This window comes from Rattus rattus, chromosome 5 (genome assembly GCF_011064425.1).
Source record: "Rattus rattus isolate New Zealand chromosome 5, Rrattus_CSIRO_v1, whole genome shotgun sequence".
Taxonomy (NCBI): Eukaryota; Metazoa; Chordata; class Mammalia; order Rodentia; family Muridae; genus Rattus; species Rattus rattus.
This window is the reverse complement of record NC_046158.1, coordinates 110,576,573-110,591,550: the sequence shown is the minus strand read 5'-3', so window position 1 is coordinate 110,591,550 and position 14,978 is coordinate 110,576,573. Positions and strand designations below refer to the sequence as shown.

The window sequence follows — 14,978 nt, the reverse complement described above, 5'->3', positions numbered from 1 at the left end:
CAAGCCTTTGTCCAAAAGTATTGTGGAAAAAGAAAGTGGGTAGAGGTAGTTGAGAAAGGACATGACATACATGGGCCCAAGTTGCTTTGTTCTAGACTCAATCCTGGAGGAGAGGCAGTTTGAGAATTTGACAGCCCTTTCAAGGACAGAATGCCTCTGCTCCACTCCATATCTGAGATTCTGGAAGGAGGTCACTATGTAAGTCAGCCCCAAGGAAGCTCAGAAAAATCAATATACTGATTGGCCAAGCAGTGACCCACCCACAATGCATTCCTACCATCCTTCTTAGGGCCCTGGTGTGGATCAAGTTGGTCTGTAATGGAGTGGACTGACCAACATAGTCAGGATAGGAGAGGTAGTACAAAGACTCAAGTCCACAGGGCAAACAAAAGCCAATGAAAAGCTAAGTCGTTAGATCTGGCTCAGTCAAAAACCAATGGGTATATAACTATTAGTCTTAGCAGGAAGGAGACAGTCAGTCAATCAATCAGTCCAACAATCCATCCATCCATCAATCCATCAACTTACCTGTTTTTAGTCATCTGGATAAAAGAATAAAATGGTATAGAAACCCAAGAATCTGCATGTTTGTTCTTTAAAGACTGTTAATCATGCATCTCCTACATCGTGGATAACCGCAAACATGGCCACTTACTTGCTGTTTCTGAGGCTTGTGCGGTACTCTGAGTAGGACCCAGGGCATCTTGTGAGCTGGGCCAGTGCTCTTCTACTGAGATGCAGATCCAGGTCACAGCACACTGAATTTATTTTCTTTTATTACACTTATTTATTTAGTGTGTGTGTGTGTGTGTGTGTGTGTGTGTGTGTGTGTGTGTGTGTGTGCGCGCGCGCGCGCGGGCGCGCGCATGGGGGAAATCAGAGAACAACCTGCCCATTCTCTCCTTCCAACATGTGGTTCCCAGGGACTCACTCTGTCAGGCGTGATAGTGATCACCTTTTCCCACTGAGCCATCCCTCAATCAAATGTTTGATTCTAAACTGATGTTCTTGCAGAGGACCAGAATTTGGTTCCCAAGACCTACATTAGGTGATTCACAACTGTCTATAACTCAAGCTTCAGAGGATCCCATTCCTGACGTAAGGCCTCACAGGCACCTAAATACAGATTGTGCACACACACACACACACACACACACACACACACACACACACACACACACACACATCTGTCTCTATCTATCTATCTATCTATCTATCTATCTATCTATCTATCTATCTATCTATCTATCTCCCAAATGATGCCCTCCAACCCCTTCACAGAGCTCCTCCCTCTTCTGTCCACTCCTTTACCTCTGAGAGGGCACCTCTGTCCCATATCTCCCCCCCTAGTGCATCAAGTCTCTGCAGGATTGGGTGCATCCTCTCCCCCTGCGGCCAGACAAGGCAGCCCTCTGCTACATATGTGCCAGGGACCTTGGACTAGCCCATGTATGCTCTTCGGTTGGTGGCTCAGTCTCTGGGAGTTCCCAGAAGTTCAGGTTAGCTGACACTGTTAGTCTTTCTGTGGGGTTGCAATCTCCTTGAGAGCCTTCAATCCTTCCCCTAACTCTTCCATAGGGATCCCCAACCTCCACCCAATGTTTGTCTGTGGGTATGTGCATCTGCCTCAGTCAGCTGCTGGGGAGAGCCTCTCAGAGGGCTGCTAGGCTAGGCTCCTGTCTGCCAGTGCGACACAGCATCGTTAATAGTGTGAGGGACTGGTGCCTGCCCATGGGACAGACACTGGTCAGCCTGATCCTGCTTCCCCATTCCCTTCACCCTCCTTTCTCCCACCCAGATCCCTCCCTCCCTCTGCCTCCCATGACTGTTTTGTTCCCCCTTCTAAGTGGGATTCAAGCATCCTCACTTTGACCTTCCTTCTTGTTTAACTTCTTTGGGTCTCTCACACAGAAATATTTAAAAAAATAGTTTTTGCTGCTTCTGTGGCAGCACTACCATGAGGCTTCTGTGTCAATACTCTACCTGCGACAAAATACCTGAGAGAATAAAGTAAAAACAAAACAAAAAAGTGTTCATTTGACTCCATTACTTGTGGATCTCTGGTGAGGCAGAACATCATCATGGGGAGCATGCAGTGGAGCAAAGCATCATGGGGAACACGCAGTGGAGCAAAGCATCATGGGGAGCATGCAGTGGAGCAAAGCCGCCCATCTAAAGGTGGTGTAAAGCAGCAAGAGTGGTAGGATGGGAGCCATAGCAAATCATTACATTAAAAGGCATGTCCCCAAGCAGCCTACTTACCGTAATTAGGCCAGTTGCCTCCACTCCCCTTAGTTGTTATGCTGTGTCCATCAGTGGATTCGCCTGAGTTCTGACACACACCTGTATTTGGACGTGGTGCTATGCGCCTGTGCAGCAGAGGCAGGAGGACTACATCATACTTGGGGGTAATCTCCAGTGTAGAAAAATGTGGAACAACTTCCTTTCTGTGTTGTTGTAAAAATATAGAAATAAATGAGTAAAGCTGTCTTTGATCCCACTAGGTCCACACTGCGGTGCCCAAGATGTCTGCTAGATATCTGGGCTGAAACACACCCCAGCCGCACACTTTCCTACACTCAAACCCTCACATAAAAGAACACACAACACAATAATCTTTGACCCAATTGGTAAGATATAATTGCCCACTAAACATACAAAGCCCGGTACCATCCATCCTTTGAGAACATTAATAACAACCTGCAAATACACAGAGCAGAATCTTAACATCACCTGCCATCTTCTCAGCCCCTCTCTCTCCCTCTCCTCTCTCCCCTCTTCCTTCAAACTTCTCTCCCGCCCATCCTTCCTTCTCCTCCAATGACAGGCGTCCTTCTATCCTGTACCTGCCCCTCACGTGTACTTTACAAATTCAATGGTGAGGTTCTGGTGAAGTCACCTGAGTCCTGAGTACTGACTAGGCAGCTGTCCTTGGGGCAGTGGAATTAGCATCAAAATACAGATAACTCCAGGGCAAACCACAACATTTCTGTCTGTCTTTTCCCTTTTCTGCTGACCTAACCTGAGCTGTAGATTAAAATGATCTTCTCTTCTTTTTCCTCCCTCCATTCTCTGAACTATAACTTAAGTTAGGACATCTCAAAATTCTATCTTATCACAAGCTTCAATTTTTTTTATTTTTTATTTTTTTTAGTTTTTCACTCTATTTAATTGGCATTTGTCATTGTGGACACAGTGGTTTTGTTCTTTGAAGACCTTTACTCCTGGGAGCTATATCTTGCCTCTGGAATGCTCTGTAGCTGCTGCTGCGATTGGACCCTTGCAGTAGCCACCTTAAAGCATGCTGTCACTAGAACTTCAGGACAGTCCTGACCACGTCAACATAGTGGCCATCTGGAGGTGGCTTCCTCTGACTTCCAGGTTGCAGGAACTTCTTAATTGTAGGAATGTTGCTGATTCTTGTCTTAAATGCCTGCAGCAGAGGGAAGTCAGACAGCACAGGAGCACTGAGTTCTTCCACCATCAAAATGGCTTCTAGTAGTGTACGTCTGCCCAACTGAGTTGGTTGCCAACAAGAAAAGCCTCTCTGTGGTCTTTTAAAATCTTTTCAAACACTGGGAAGTAACGCGTTTTAGCCCTCTTCACTGCTAAAGCATAGCTCTCTTCTTTTTCCTGAGGGGCTTTAAATGGAGCCCCGATAATCATCATCATCAGGTCCTGGGTGCCATCGGCATACATGTCAATCCTGACTTTCTCCTTCAAGTCCTTCCCATACAAGTTGTACTTGGCAGCCAGGTAGCTGAGGATGGCTCTGGTCTGTGTCAGCAGCATCCCGTCTATTTCCACCAATGGGACTTGGCCAAAAAGCAGGCATCCATTCTTTTGCAACTTCTCATATTGTTCTCTTGTCTCAAGAAATTCTTCTTCAAACTCCACTCCAGCTGTAGCCGGCAGCCAGCGGATCGACTTCACCCTTCCCCTGCCTTGAAAGTAGTAGAGCTTGGGTTTGGCTTCCATGACTCCTGGTTCAGAGTTTCCTTATTCTGGGATTTTGTCTGCAGGAACTAGAGAAAGAGGCTGTTAAGCAGAGTTCACAGTCCTTCAGGTCAAACTTCATTTTTTTTACCCATAGCTTTCATCCTTAGTTTTGTTTGGCTTCAACTCACAAGAGATCCCCACTGCCTCTGCCTTCTGTATGCTGAGATTAAAGGCGTGTGCCACCACATCTGACCAAATCCTTAGGTCTGTAATTCTTCTGGTTTTAACTAGAACCTCTTGATCTTAATTCTAGACCACAGGAGGTATTCAACTCCATTTCACAAGTCCCCTTATTCTAGGACCAGCAGCTACTGTAACTGTGACTGAGACAGTAAGAGCTCAGGCAAGCCACACACTTAGTTTCTATTTGTTATCTTACTTTTTTTTAAAAACTTTTTTTTTATAGATTTATTATTTATTATATATATAAGTGCACTGTAGCTGTTTTTCAGACACACCAGAAGAGGGCATCAGATCTTATTACAGATGGTTGAGAGCCACCATGTGGTTGCTGGGATTTGAACTCAGGACCTCTGGAAGAGCAGTCGGTGCTCTTAACCGCTGAGCCATCTCTCCAGCCCTGTTATCTTACTTTTAAAGCATTATCATTATTGCTTGTGTATGTGCATGCATGTACATGCACAATGAACGTGGGAGTGCACGGGGAGGTCAGACAGCTTAGCTGAGTTGACTCCCTCCTACGCCTTTATGTGGGTTCTGGGGATCAAACTCAGGCTGCCAGGTTCGTTCTGCAAGTGTTTTTACCCAGTGAGCTATCTCACTGGCCACACAGACACTTTTAAAACTTCTTACAACGTATCCACTACAGTTCAAGCTCTGTCAACGGAATAGAGATGAACAATGTATACGGGAGAAATGTGAAGAAATGAGTGAGGGGCGTAATCTAATCCACGCAGAGACTAAGCCTCACCTAATTACCAGATGTCAGAAAGAAAGGATTTTTCCCTGTTACTTGGGTCTCTTCTTGGGTGAAGTTCCCTATTAGCAGAGCCCGGGACGGAGAATTGTCAGCGTGCCATCTTCTGAGTGTGTGACTTCAAGGTCACATGTTGGGAAGTGAGACAAAGACAGGACCAAGGAAAGAAAGGAAGCAGGAAAGGACACCTCGGTGTATGTTTGGAAGAGAGGGCAGGTGTGACCTCCTCTGGGAAAAGAGAGGAAGTATGACCTCATCTGGGAAGAGAGGGCAGGTGTGACCTCATCTGGGAAGAAAGGGCGGGTGGAAGAGAGCCCAGAGTTCACGGGAGACTGAAGTGAGCACGCTATTAGAGTTGTCTGTCTTGAGATAACCGCCCCCACCGGGTGTGTGTCTGTATGTGGGCAAGCATAAGCATGTGTGCATGTGTGCATGTGCGCATGTGTACAATGATTCAGATTTATACTTGTATCCTAGCTTGATATTCTGTTACTATGTTAAAATACCATGACCAAAAGAATTCTGGGGATGAGACCTAATTCATTTTTCTTGTTACTTGGGTGCTTGGGTTAAATTCCCTAATGTCATCTTATACTTTATAGACCACCATCAAGGGGCTCACGAAGGCAGTAGAAACCACGGAGAAACAGTGCTTTGTTTCCCAGATGATATTCAGCACCCTTCTTATACAACTCAGGACTGTGTGCCCAGGGAAAGCCCCACCCGGAGGAGGCTAGGCCCTCCTACATCAATTGGCAGCCAAGAAAATGTGTTTGTTAGTGCTTATCAACTAACGAAAACAGAGTCATCTAAGAAGGAATCTTGATAGAGAAGACGCCAGCCCTGCAGTGGTGACACAGGCCTTTAGTCCCAGCACTTAGGAGGCAGAAGCAGATGAATCTTGGTGAATTTGAGGACAGCATGGCCTGCAGAGAGAATTCCAGGACAGCCAGGGATATACAGAGAAAGCCTGTCAAAAAACAAAAACAAAAACAGAAAGGAAGAAAGAAAGAAGTGCCCCCATCAGATTATCCAGTGGGCAAGTCTGTGGGCGGAAGCGTCTTGTTTAATAGTTGGTTTCAGGGGCCTAGCAGTGCTACCCCCTGGGCTGAGCAAGTCAGTAAGCAGCGCTCCTCCATGGCCTCTGTCATGGTCCTGCCTCTGCTCCTGCTTGAGTTCCTGCTCGGACTTCCCTTCACAAGGGACTGATAAGCTGTAAGGTGAACTAAAGCCTTTCCTCCATAAGTTGCTTCTGGCCGTGGTGTTTATCGCTGCAACATAAAGTGAAGTAGGACGCCTTCTGTTTGGCATGCTCTACTCCCAGGGGATGGCCAAGAGTTCACTTCAAACCAGTTTGAGTTCAGGACTTCAAACCAGACAGTGCAGCTGTTGCTGCTTCGCGGACAGGTGAAGCCTCTCTGGTATTTTTTGAAGACACCTACGTCTGTACTAGCCATGCCAAATGTGCAATGATTATGCCAAAAGATGCCTGCTAGCACACTTCAGGTATGAATAAAATGCTTAAGAATGATGGGAAACGGGCTGGGGATTTAGCGCAGGGGTAGAGCGCTTACCTAGGAAGCGCAAGGCCCTGGGTTCGGCCCCCAGCTCCGAAAAAAAGAACCAAAAAAAAAAAAAAAAAGAATGATGGGAAACATCTCATTCACAAAAATATTTTCCCTTCTTCCTGTTATTAGAGGTTCTTTTTCCCTTTTTCTTTTCTTTTCTTTTCTTTTCTTTTCTTTTCTTTTCTTTTCTCCTGTTTTCTCCTTCTCCACACCCTCTCTGTGTAGTCCAGGTTGGTTTGAAATTGCTATGTAGTTGAAGATGACCTTGGACTTCTGATCATCTTGCCTCTACCCACAAGTGCCAGGACTACAGTCTTGTGGGACTGCACTTTATCAGTAGTTCAGAATGGCAGAGACTTTCCCTCATGGAGTTAAAAGTCCTCGGTATATTTGTTACTAGTCACTGAAGCCTGCATGGGCATTTACAGGGTCTTGGTGTCTCATTCAAAGAATTGAGAGTGTGCATACCAAAAAGAGGACAGGAAAGGATTTTATTCGTAAGCGAACTGAAAATTGCAGGACGTATATGTTCCAAGAAAGCATCGAGCTATCTGAACCTTAGTGCCCCGGTTATTCTGGGGCATCCCTTTGTAGGTCTGAGATGAGGAAGTGACTTTTGTCTTGATTGACATGTTTGTATTACATAAACCTTTGTTTGCTGCGACTGTCCTTTCTCATGATGCATTTGATTGTAATCTTATATATGCCCAGTCATGCATAGACATGATTTTAGGTAATTTTCCCTAAAAGTTCACTCAGGGGACATAGTTTGCCTAACTGTGCATGCATTTGAAACCAGTCTAGGCTGTTTTCCTACCGCCTCTAGTTCCAACGTATTTTCTTGAATGTATTCGACCACAAAAAAGAGATTACTAAGGAGTTCTGATGGTTGCATTAATTGTCAATGTGACAGAATCTAAAATCGTCTGGGAGATAGACCCCTGGGTTTGTTTATGGGGGATTATCTTGATTATGTTAATTAATGTAGAAAGATGGATGAGTATAGATCATGGGCAGAATTACTCTCTCATCATGTGATTTAAACATTTTTTATCTTATATGTATTAGCGTTGGGATTGCATGGAGGTCTGTACACCAAATGCGTGTCTGGAGCCAGTGAAGGCAGAAGAGGATGCTCGATTTCTGGGAACCAGACTTCTAGAGCGTTGTAAACTGTTATGTGCTTGCCGGGAATTGAACTCTACTCCTCTGAAAAAGTAACCAGTACTCATTATTTATTTATTAATTAGCTAATTAATTAGTTAACTTTACATCCCAACTGCAGTTTTTCCTCCCTTCTCTCTTCCCAGTCCTTTCTCTAACCCCCTCTGCAACTCTGCCTCCCTTTCACGTCAGAGAAGGTGAGACCTGGAATTTTACCCAGTCTTGGTACCTCAGGTTGCACTAAGAGGAGGTCCATCTTTTCCTACTGAGGCAGCCCAGTAGAGGGAAAGAGTCTTGAAGGCAGGCAATGGAGTCAGAGACAGCCCCTTCTTCCCTGTTAGGAGACCCACATGAAGGCTAAGCCACACAACTGTAATGTGAGCAGAGGTCCTCTGGAAGAGCAATTCGTGTTCTAAACTACCAAGTCCTCACCCCCAGCCCCAAGCATACGTTTTTAGTGTTGGATGTCTGTACCCTGTTCTTGTTTGCTACTAAAGTACATTTGACTATATATACATACACCTTAATAAGAGCCATTAGAAGGATGAACATGGTGGCCCACACCTGTAATCCTATCATTTAGGAGGCTGAGCAAAAGGATTCCTGCAAGTTGGAGGCCAGACTGTCTAAAAAAAAAAAAAACTAAGATAATAAAAAGTAGAATCATTGGAAATTAACAAAAGCCAGGTGTGTTAGTCAGGTTTCTCTAAAGAGACAGAAGTGAGAGAATGAACAGAGGCAGAGTTGAAGTGGAAATTTCTTGGAAACTCAGTTATGTCATATGATGTTTTGCTGAAGCAGACACATGAGAGAATATATAATGTTTAGAAAACATACAAACATGACCCCACAGACGGTGGGAAGAGATTCTGGCATTGGTTTACCTCGCCCTATGTAGCAAATCTTTGCTTGCTGTGGTTTCACAGAGAGTAACTCCCCAAAAAACCTCTCGTGATATTCCAGTGGCTTCTTGTTACTTCTGAGAACTTTGGGCCAATTGGCAGAGCCTTGTGGTTTCTTCTTTTTTATTATTTTATTTCTCAATTTATATTTCAAATGTCCCCCTTCCTGGTCTCCCTTGCTTGAATCCCACATCCCATAACCCCTCCCCTTCGACTCTAAGAGGGTGCTCCCTCACCCACCCACCTACTCTCACTTCACCCCTCTAGCACCCCCCTTCTCTGGGGCATCAAACCTCCATAGGACCAAGCGTCCCCCTCCCACTGATGCCAGACAAGGCAGTCCCTTGCTACATATGTGGCTGCAGACTGGCCCGTGTGTACTCTTTGGTTGGCGGTTCAGTCCCTGGGAGCTCAGGGGTCTCTGGTTGGTTGATGTTGTTGTTCTTCCTATGGGGTTGCGGTCCCCTTCAACTCCTTCAATCTTCCTCTAACCCCTCCACTGGGGACCCCCTGCTCAGCCTGATGTTTGGCTGCCTGCATCCTCATCTGTATTGGTCAGGCTCTGGCACAGCCTCTCAGGGGACAGCTCTACCCGGCTCCTGTCAGCAAGCTCTTCTTGACATAAGCAAGAGTGTCTGGGTTTGGGGTCTGCTGGTAAGATGGATCCCAAGGTGGGGCAGTCTCTGGATGACCTTTCCTTTAGTCTCTGCTCCATTTTTTGGTCCCTGCACTGGTTCAGATTTAAGTGGGTCTTCCTGCTTCATACAATCTGATTAAGAAAAAAATCCCTCATGAGTGTCCAGCAGCGTGTGTTTTAGCTGATTCCAGTTGTAGTCAAGTTGACAGTAAAGATTAGTCATCAGAAGTCTACCCCTTGTCAACAAGTACACAATCACACCTTTTTATGTTGTGCCTAATTTCCATATGAAAATAACTAGTTCCATATAACATTGATATAACCACAAACACATTATTAATTGACAAAGTACCTGGGAAATGCTGTCTTCTAAATATAATAATATATATAATAATATAGATTTCCAACACAACCTCCAGTATATCTCAATTGATACGATATTACATGGTAATGGAGGAAAGAAAATGCAAATATCTGCTTATATGCACAAATTTTCTTAATGGAATGTTATAGAAATACTTGTGTCAATCACAACCCTTGTTTCTACAACTGGTCATGTGACCTCAGCTGATATTTATAGCTACCTTCCTCTACTATATTCTGTATTCTGTATTTCCTCCACCCTCAGGAAAAACCTTAGCAGGTTCCAGGTCTTTTTTTTTTTTTTTTTTGCTTTATCTCCCACTTTATTTTTTTTTCCCATCTTTATTAACTTGAGTATTTTTATTTACATTTCGATTGTTATTCCCCTTCCCGGTTTCACGGCCAACGTCCCCCTAACCCCTTCCTCTCACCTTCTATATGGGTGTCCCCCTCCCCATCCTCTCCCCATTACCGCCCTCCCCCCCACAATCAAAAATGTGGAACGCTTCACGAATTTGCGTGTCATCCTTGCGCAGGGGCCATGCTAATCTTCTCTGTATCGTTCCAATTTTAGTACATGTGCTGCCGAAGCAAGCACAGGTTCCAGGTCTTTCCCTGAAAGTATGACACATATCTTCATCCCTGGAGTGTCTTGGCCCTTTGTCATCCTGCCTGGATTGGGTTATTCTAGATTCCAGTTGATTTTAACTACAGGAAGTGATAACACCAAGAGACACCCTAAAGGTTCTCCTGCACTATAATCTTACATAACTCCATTGTGAAGAATCAATCCAACTCCCCCTTGGTACTTAGGATCAATCACCACTTTTAACACTGTTATTCCTTTCTTAGCTTTTTGGCTTAAGGGTATCCGGAGCCCAAAGTGTCCAGAGGGAAGTCTGAGCTTCCAGATCAATGGAATGCCTGTTGTGCCTCCAGGCAGTAACACTCCTCAGGAACCAGAACTTCTAGGCCAGTAGAACTTAAGGTTGAGGAAACAGGAAGTAGAAAATTCCCTAATGTGTTACTAGGGTAAGAGTGAGTAGAACCATTCCCGTTCCTCTCGATTCCTGGGGCAGTGAATGCTGGCTAAAAGAGAAACCTCACCAAATATTGGATGTTGATTTAAGACATAGGCTACCTCCTAAAGAATCTTGCCCTAGCACTCCAGGACACTCCCAGCTAATTAGCACTGTAATCAAGTCTTCAAAAGGTTGCCTTAATTATTAGTGTAACTGTGTCTTCAAAAGGCCATTCCACCATTCTCTCAAGCCAGCCATTTCAGGACGAGGGGGAAAACGGTTAAGACCAGTGGGTTCCATGAGCATAGGCCCATTGTCCCATATCTCTGGCTGTGAAGTGATGGTCAGCAATGCTGTGTGGACTACCATGGCTGTGGATAAGGCATTCTACAAGTACATGGATGATGGTGTTCTAGCAGAAGCACTACATGCAGGAACAGCAAATTCATAACTGGAATAAATATCTATTCCAACAAGGAAAAAGCACTGACCTTCCATAAAGGAAAGTTATCCAAAGTAAACCAACCAGGTAGGCCACTGGCTGGTCACCCAGGGGAACCGTTCCTTATCAGAGGCTAAGTGTTAGTCTTTGCAGGCGGCAGATTTGACACTCAGCAGCAACTGTAGCCCGGTCAGCCTTGGTGAGAACAAGTCCATATTGTTGAGCTCATACATAACTACCATCTCTCTCTCTCCCAGGATAGCCATTTTGTTCATGAGTATGTAAGAAAGACATGACTCCTCTATCAGTAATAGGCTCCAGGAAGGGACAAGAGACAGAGACTCCAAAGAGACACTTATAAAAAAAAAATATGAAGTGAGGAGTGGTTAGAGTGGATGAAGGAGAAGCAGCTGAAGAGACAGATTCTAAAATTTGGAATCGAATATGGTGTTTAGCAGAAGCCAGCAGAAACAAATGGTCCATACCTTAGGAAAGTCAAATCAGCAGCTTGGTTCAGTTAGGAGAGACTGGACCCCCTGGAAAGAGGTTCATTTGTGCACCTACTGGGTGTTGCCACCAGAAGTACGCAAGGTACACCGTAAAGAAATTGCTGGTATGACCACTCCATGGTATTGCTAAGGTTTTAATTGTAGATACGAGAGAGCAGCCAGAGGTGTCTGGAACAGTCTAAAGCAGAAAGAAAAAGAAGTAGACTGATGTGGCCAAAAGACTGGACATGGCGGGGGTTATCTGTGAGAGAAGGAAGAATAGCAGGGAATAGTGAACAGAGAAAGCATAGAATAGCAGGGGCAGTGGGAAACCCTGTTGTTATAGAGAGAACAAATGGGTATCTGGGAGGAAGGAAGCCTGGGCAGATGAGAACGCCTAGGAGGCTAAGGTGCTTGTGTGGACTGTGGAGACTGAAGGAGCCTGGGGGCCAGCATGTGCTTCCATATGCAACTACAGGCATATGTCACCCAAGCCGTAAGTCCTCCTGCCAGAGGTAAGGAAACTACAGGCATATGTCAATGGAGCCATAAATTCTTCTGCCAGAGGTAAGGAAACTACAGGCATATGTCAATGGAGCCATAAGTCCTTCTGCCAGAGGTAAGGAAAAGGACTCCTTTTGGCAGACGGGAACTGGTTTCACAACTTCTAGAGGACTGCCCACTTTTATCTCCTAGAAATCCTCCTGCAGTCCAGGGTGAGCTCATTTCTGGGTATTTGGACTGCTATTTGGGGTTTGGGGAATTGGGCAATGACAGGAATGGCTGGGGAAAGAGGGTGATTGTCACAGAATGGGTCATCCTATCTATCCTATTATTGGGGTGTGGTGGCCTATGTCTTTAATCACAACACTTGGGAGGCAGAGGCAGGTGGGTCTCTGAATTCCAAGACAGTCAGGGCTACACGGAGAAACCTATCTCAGTGAAAAAAAAAATCATGAGACACAATTATCTTCCCTTTTTTTTTTTTTTTTTTTTTGGCACATTTGAAGAGACACATCCAAATACTTCTTCTCCAGATGTCTTTCTCCTCAGTTTTTCATTCATGCTCTTTCCATGCTCTAGCCACTCATCAGCTACAGCCCACGATTCAGTAAACAATGGCACATCTGGCCACATCTCCTTACGTTGGATTCGGGTTGGAAGCCGAGAAAACTCACTTCAGCTACAGAAGCTTAAAAATGAAAGCTTTATTTTCTGAGTGCTCAGAGAGGTGGCCAGCTCTTTGTCCTGAAGAGTGAATGTACAACATTTTCAAAGAATGGGAACATAAATTGAGGGGGAAACTGAGGAGAGCTACAACGTTGTCCAGTTGTCTTCTGACATTATGGTTTAGTAAGGGAGTGCCCGCTGTAGACTGGGCCATGTCCAGGGCACCTGGTTTCAAGTTTTTAACTCATCCTCCTAGATGTTAGGTCTGGAGCTCAGAGTGGTTAGGGGACAAAGGAGAGGGTCAGCTACACATAGTTAATTAGTCTTGGTTTGGACAACACAACTTCTCTATTCCTTACCAGGGGAGAGACAATTAAGAAAGCATTTGGAGAGAAGTGGAATAGGTGCTCGTTCCTAGGAATGTGAACTTGTTTCACCTTGCCAGAAAGATCAGTTTTCAATCAGTTTTGCAGACACGGCTTCTTTTCAGAAATTCTTATTTACATCTCTATTTCTCTCCAATAGCACATGAAAAAATGACCCCTAAGAAACTACAGCTTCATATCCAGTAAGATGACTACAGCCCAATAGATAGATATTAAATGTTTGGGAACGCGTGGAACAATTGGAACCCTCTCACCTAGGGAATGTGAAAATAAATACTGAAGCTTTTTTGGAAAACAAAAAAACTGCCTTAAATTATTAAACACAGAGTTTCAGTATGATCAAGTAGTACACTTCTAGGAGTATACTACACATATAGGAAAATTAAAAACACGTCTACGCAAAAACTTATCGGTATTTGGTCACATCTGCATTAAGCTAAGACACAGAAAACGTGGAAACAAGCTTCTATTCATTAACTGATGAATGAATACGCAAGATGTGGATATCTGCATACCACGGCTAAGAGCATCCTAAGGCACACAATTTTGTTCTATGCTACAAATTGCAGTAGCCTTCCATCAGGACGTGATGGTGCAGGCCCGTAATGTCAGTGTTTAGGAGGTTGAAGCAAGAGGATCAGGGGTTCGAGGCCAGCCTAGGTTACATAAAACCTATCAAATGGGGGAGGGAGGAAGAAGGTGAATATCACATTGCAGAGAAAAGCTGTATTCTCAAAGAATATTCTTAACAAAGCCGGAGATGTGTGTAGTGTTTGGGTCTGTAGAAGCTCGAGGTGTTTCAGTAAATTGACCGTTTAGCAATTTACCGACTCCTAGCTGTTAACAGTGGTCTGCAGAACAAAGCGGCTAAGAAAGGCTCTTTCATTCCGAAGCCTAGTCATTGTGCTGCTGATTGGCCTGCTGTCAATGATTAGCTGGCTTTCAGAAGCTGTTGGTAACTGGCTGATTTGGAAGCCCCTGCAGAAAGGCTGTCTCTGATTGGCTGATTTTCAGATACTGTGTTGGTTACCTCTAAACAATGGTTATACATTCACGACTTAGGTCTGGAAGGCAAATTTTTATTTTCCTTTAAGTATAAAAATAAGTATTTTATTTCCTTTTTAAAAATCTTCTTTCAGTTAAACCTGCAAGAGACACCTTGGGGATTGTTAAAATCTTTATGAGTGGAAGGAGGATTTTTCAGCCAGCACTATTTATAAATCATTCAAAGGCCGATCATTGGAGCAGGAAAACTAGTCTTGGGGTGTTATAATTTACTATGAAAAGATGAATTTAGGACACGTAGGACATCTTGACAAGGTCAACATGTGGTGCTTAATTAGACCCTGTATATAAAGGACGTGAGCCACACTCGATTTTTTTGCAGGAAGGAACTTGGGCTCTGAGATTTTCTGGCCCACTGACCCACACCTGGAAACAATTCTAACTAGAACCTGAACTGCAAAGACAGGGGTCTCCTGCGATGCTGTGAGCACTCTGATACCAGTGCCCTCAACAGGCCGCATCGCTAAGGGCCGAACGTTTCAAGGATGGATTTGCAACTGATGAGAAATAGGTATCTGTGGCCAGGCAGCGGTCCAGGACACCTAAGGATAAAGCCAAGTACAGACCTGAAGAAGCCTAGCCTGGCCCTTGCTGGAGCGAGACCCCGCCCCGGGCACGTCCGTGAGCGTGGCTGTAGCTCCCCCAGAACCCCCGCGACACTGAGAGACCTTAGGGCCCGGAGGTGTGGTGTCCCGGAGCCTGCGCCTTGCGGCTCCCAAGTCGGTCTGAATCCTCTGCAGCTCTGTGCAGCGCTCGGCCCGACTCACACTGACGCCCCCACTACGCGCGCTCCCGCCCCGCCCCACGTGCCCGCGCGCGCCGGCCCCCCCCTCGG

General features: G+C 45.1%; 1 protein-coding gene and 1 non-coding gene across 2 annotated transcripts; both read right to left on the bottom strand.

Annotated features, from left to right (window-relative positions):
* Positions 1 to 3,253: 3,253 nt before the first annotated feature.
* LOC116901979 (glutathione S-transferase alpha-4-like) lies at positions 3,254 to 14,890 on the bottom strand. The gene is given in 3 exon segments (XM_032904224.1): positions 3,254 to 3,501; positions 3,504 to 4,025; positions 14,710 to 14,890. Coding segments are annotated over 2 exon segments (666 nt in total). The 5' UTR covers positions 3,979 to 4,025; positions 14,710 to 14,890; the 3' UTR covers positions 3,254 to 3,310.
* Positions 10,062 to 10,168, bottom strand: LOC116902662. Its single transcript, XR_004388224.1, has one exon. It is a non-coding gene; the product is annotated as a U6 spliceosomal RNA (small nuclear RNA).
* Positions 14,891 to 14,978: the final 88 nt, after the last annotated feature.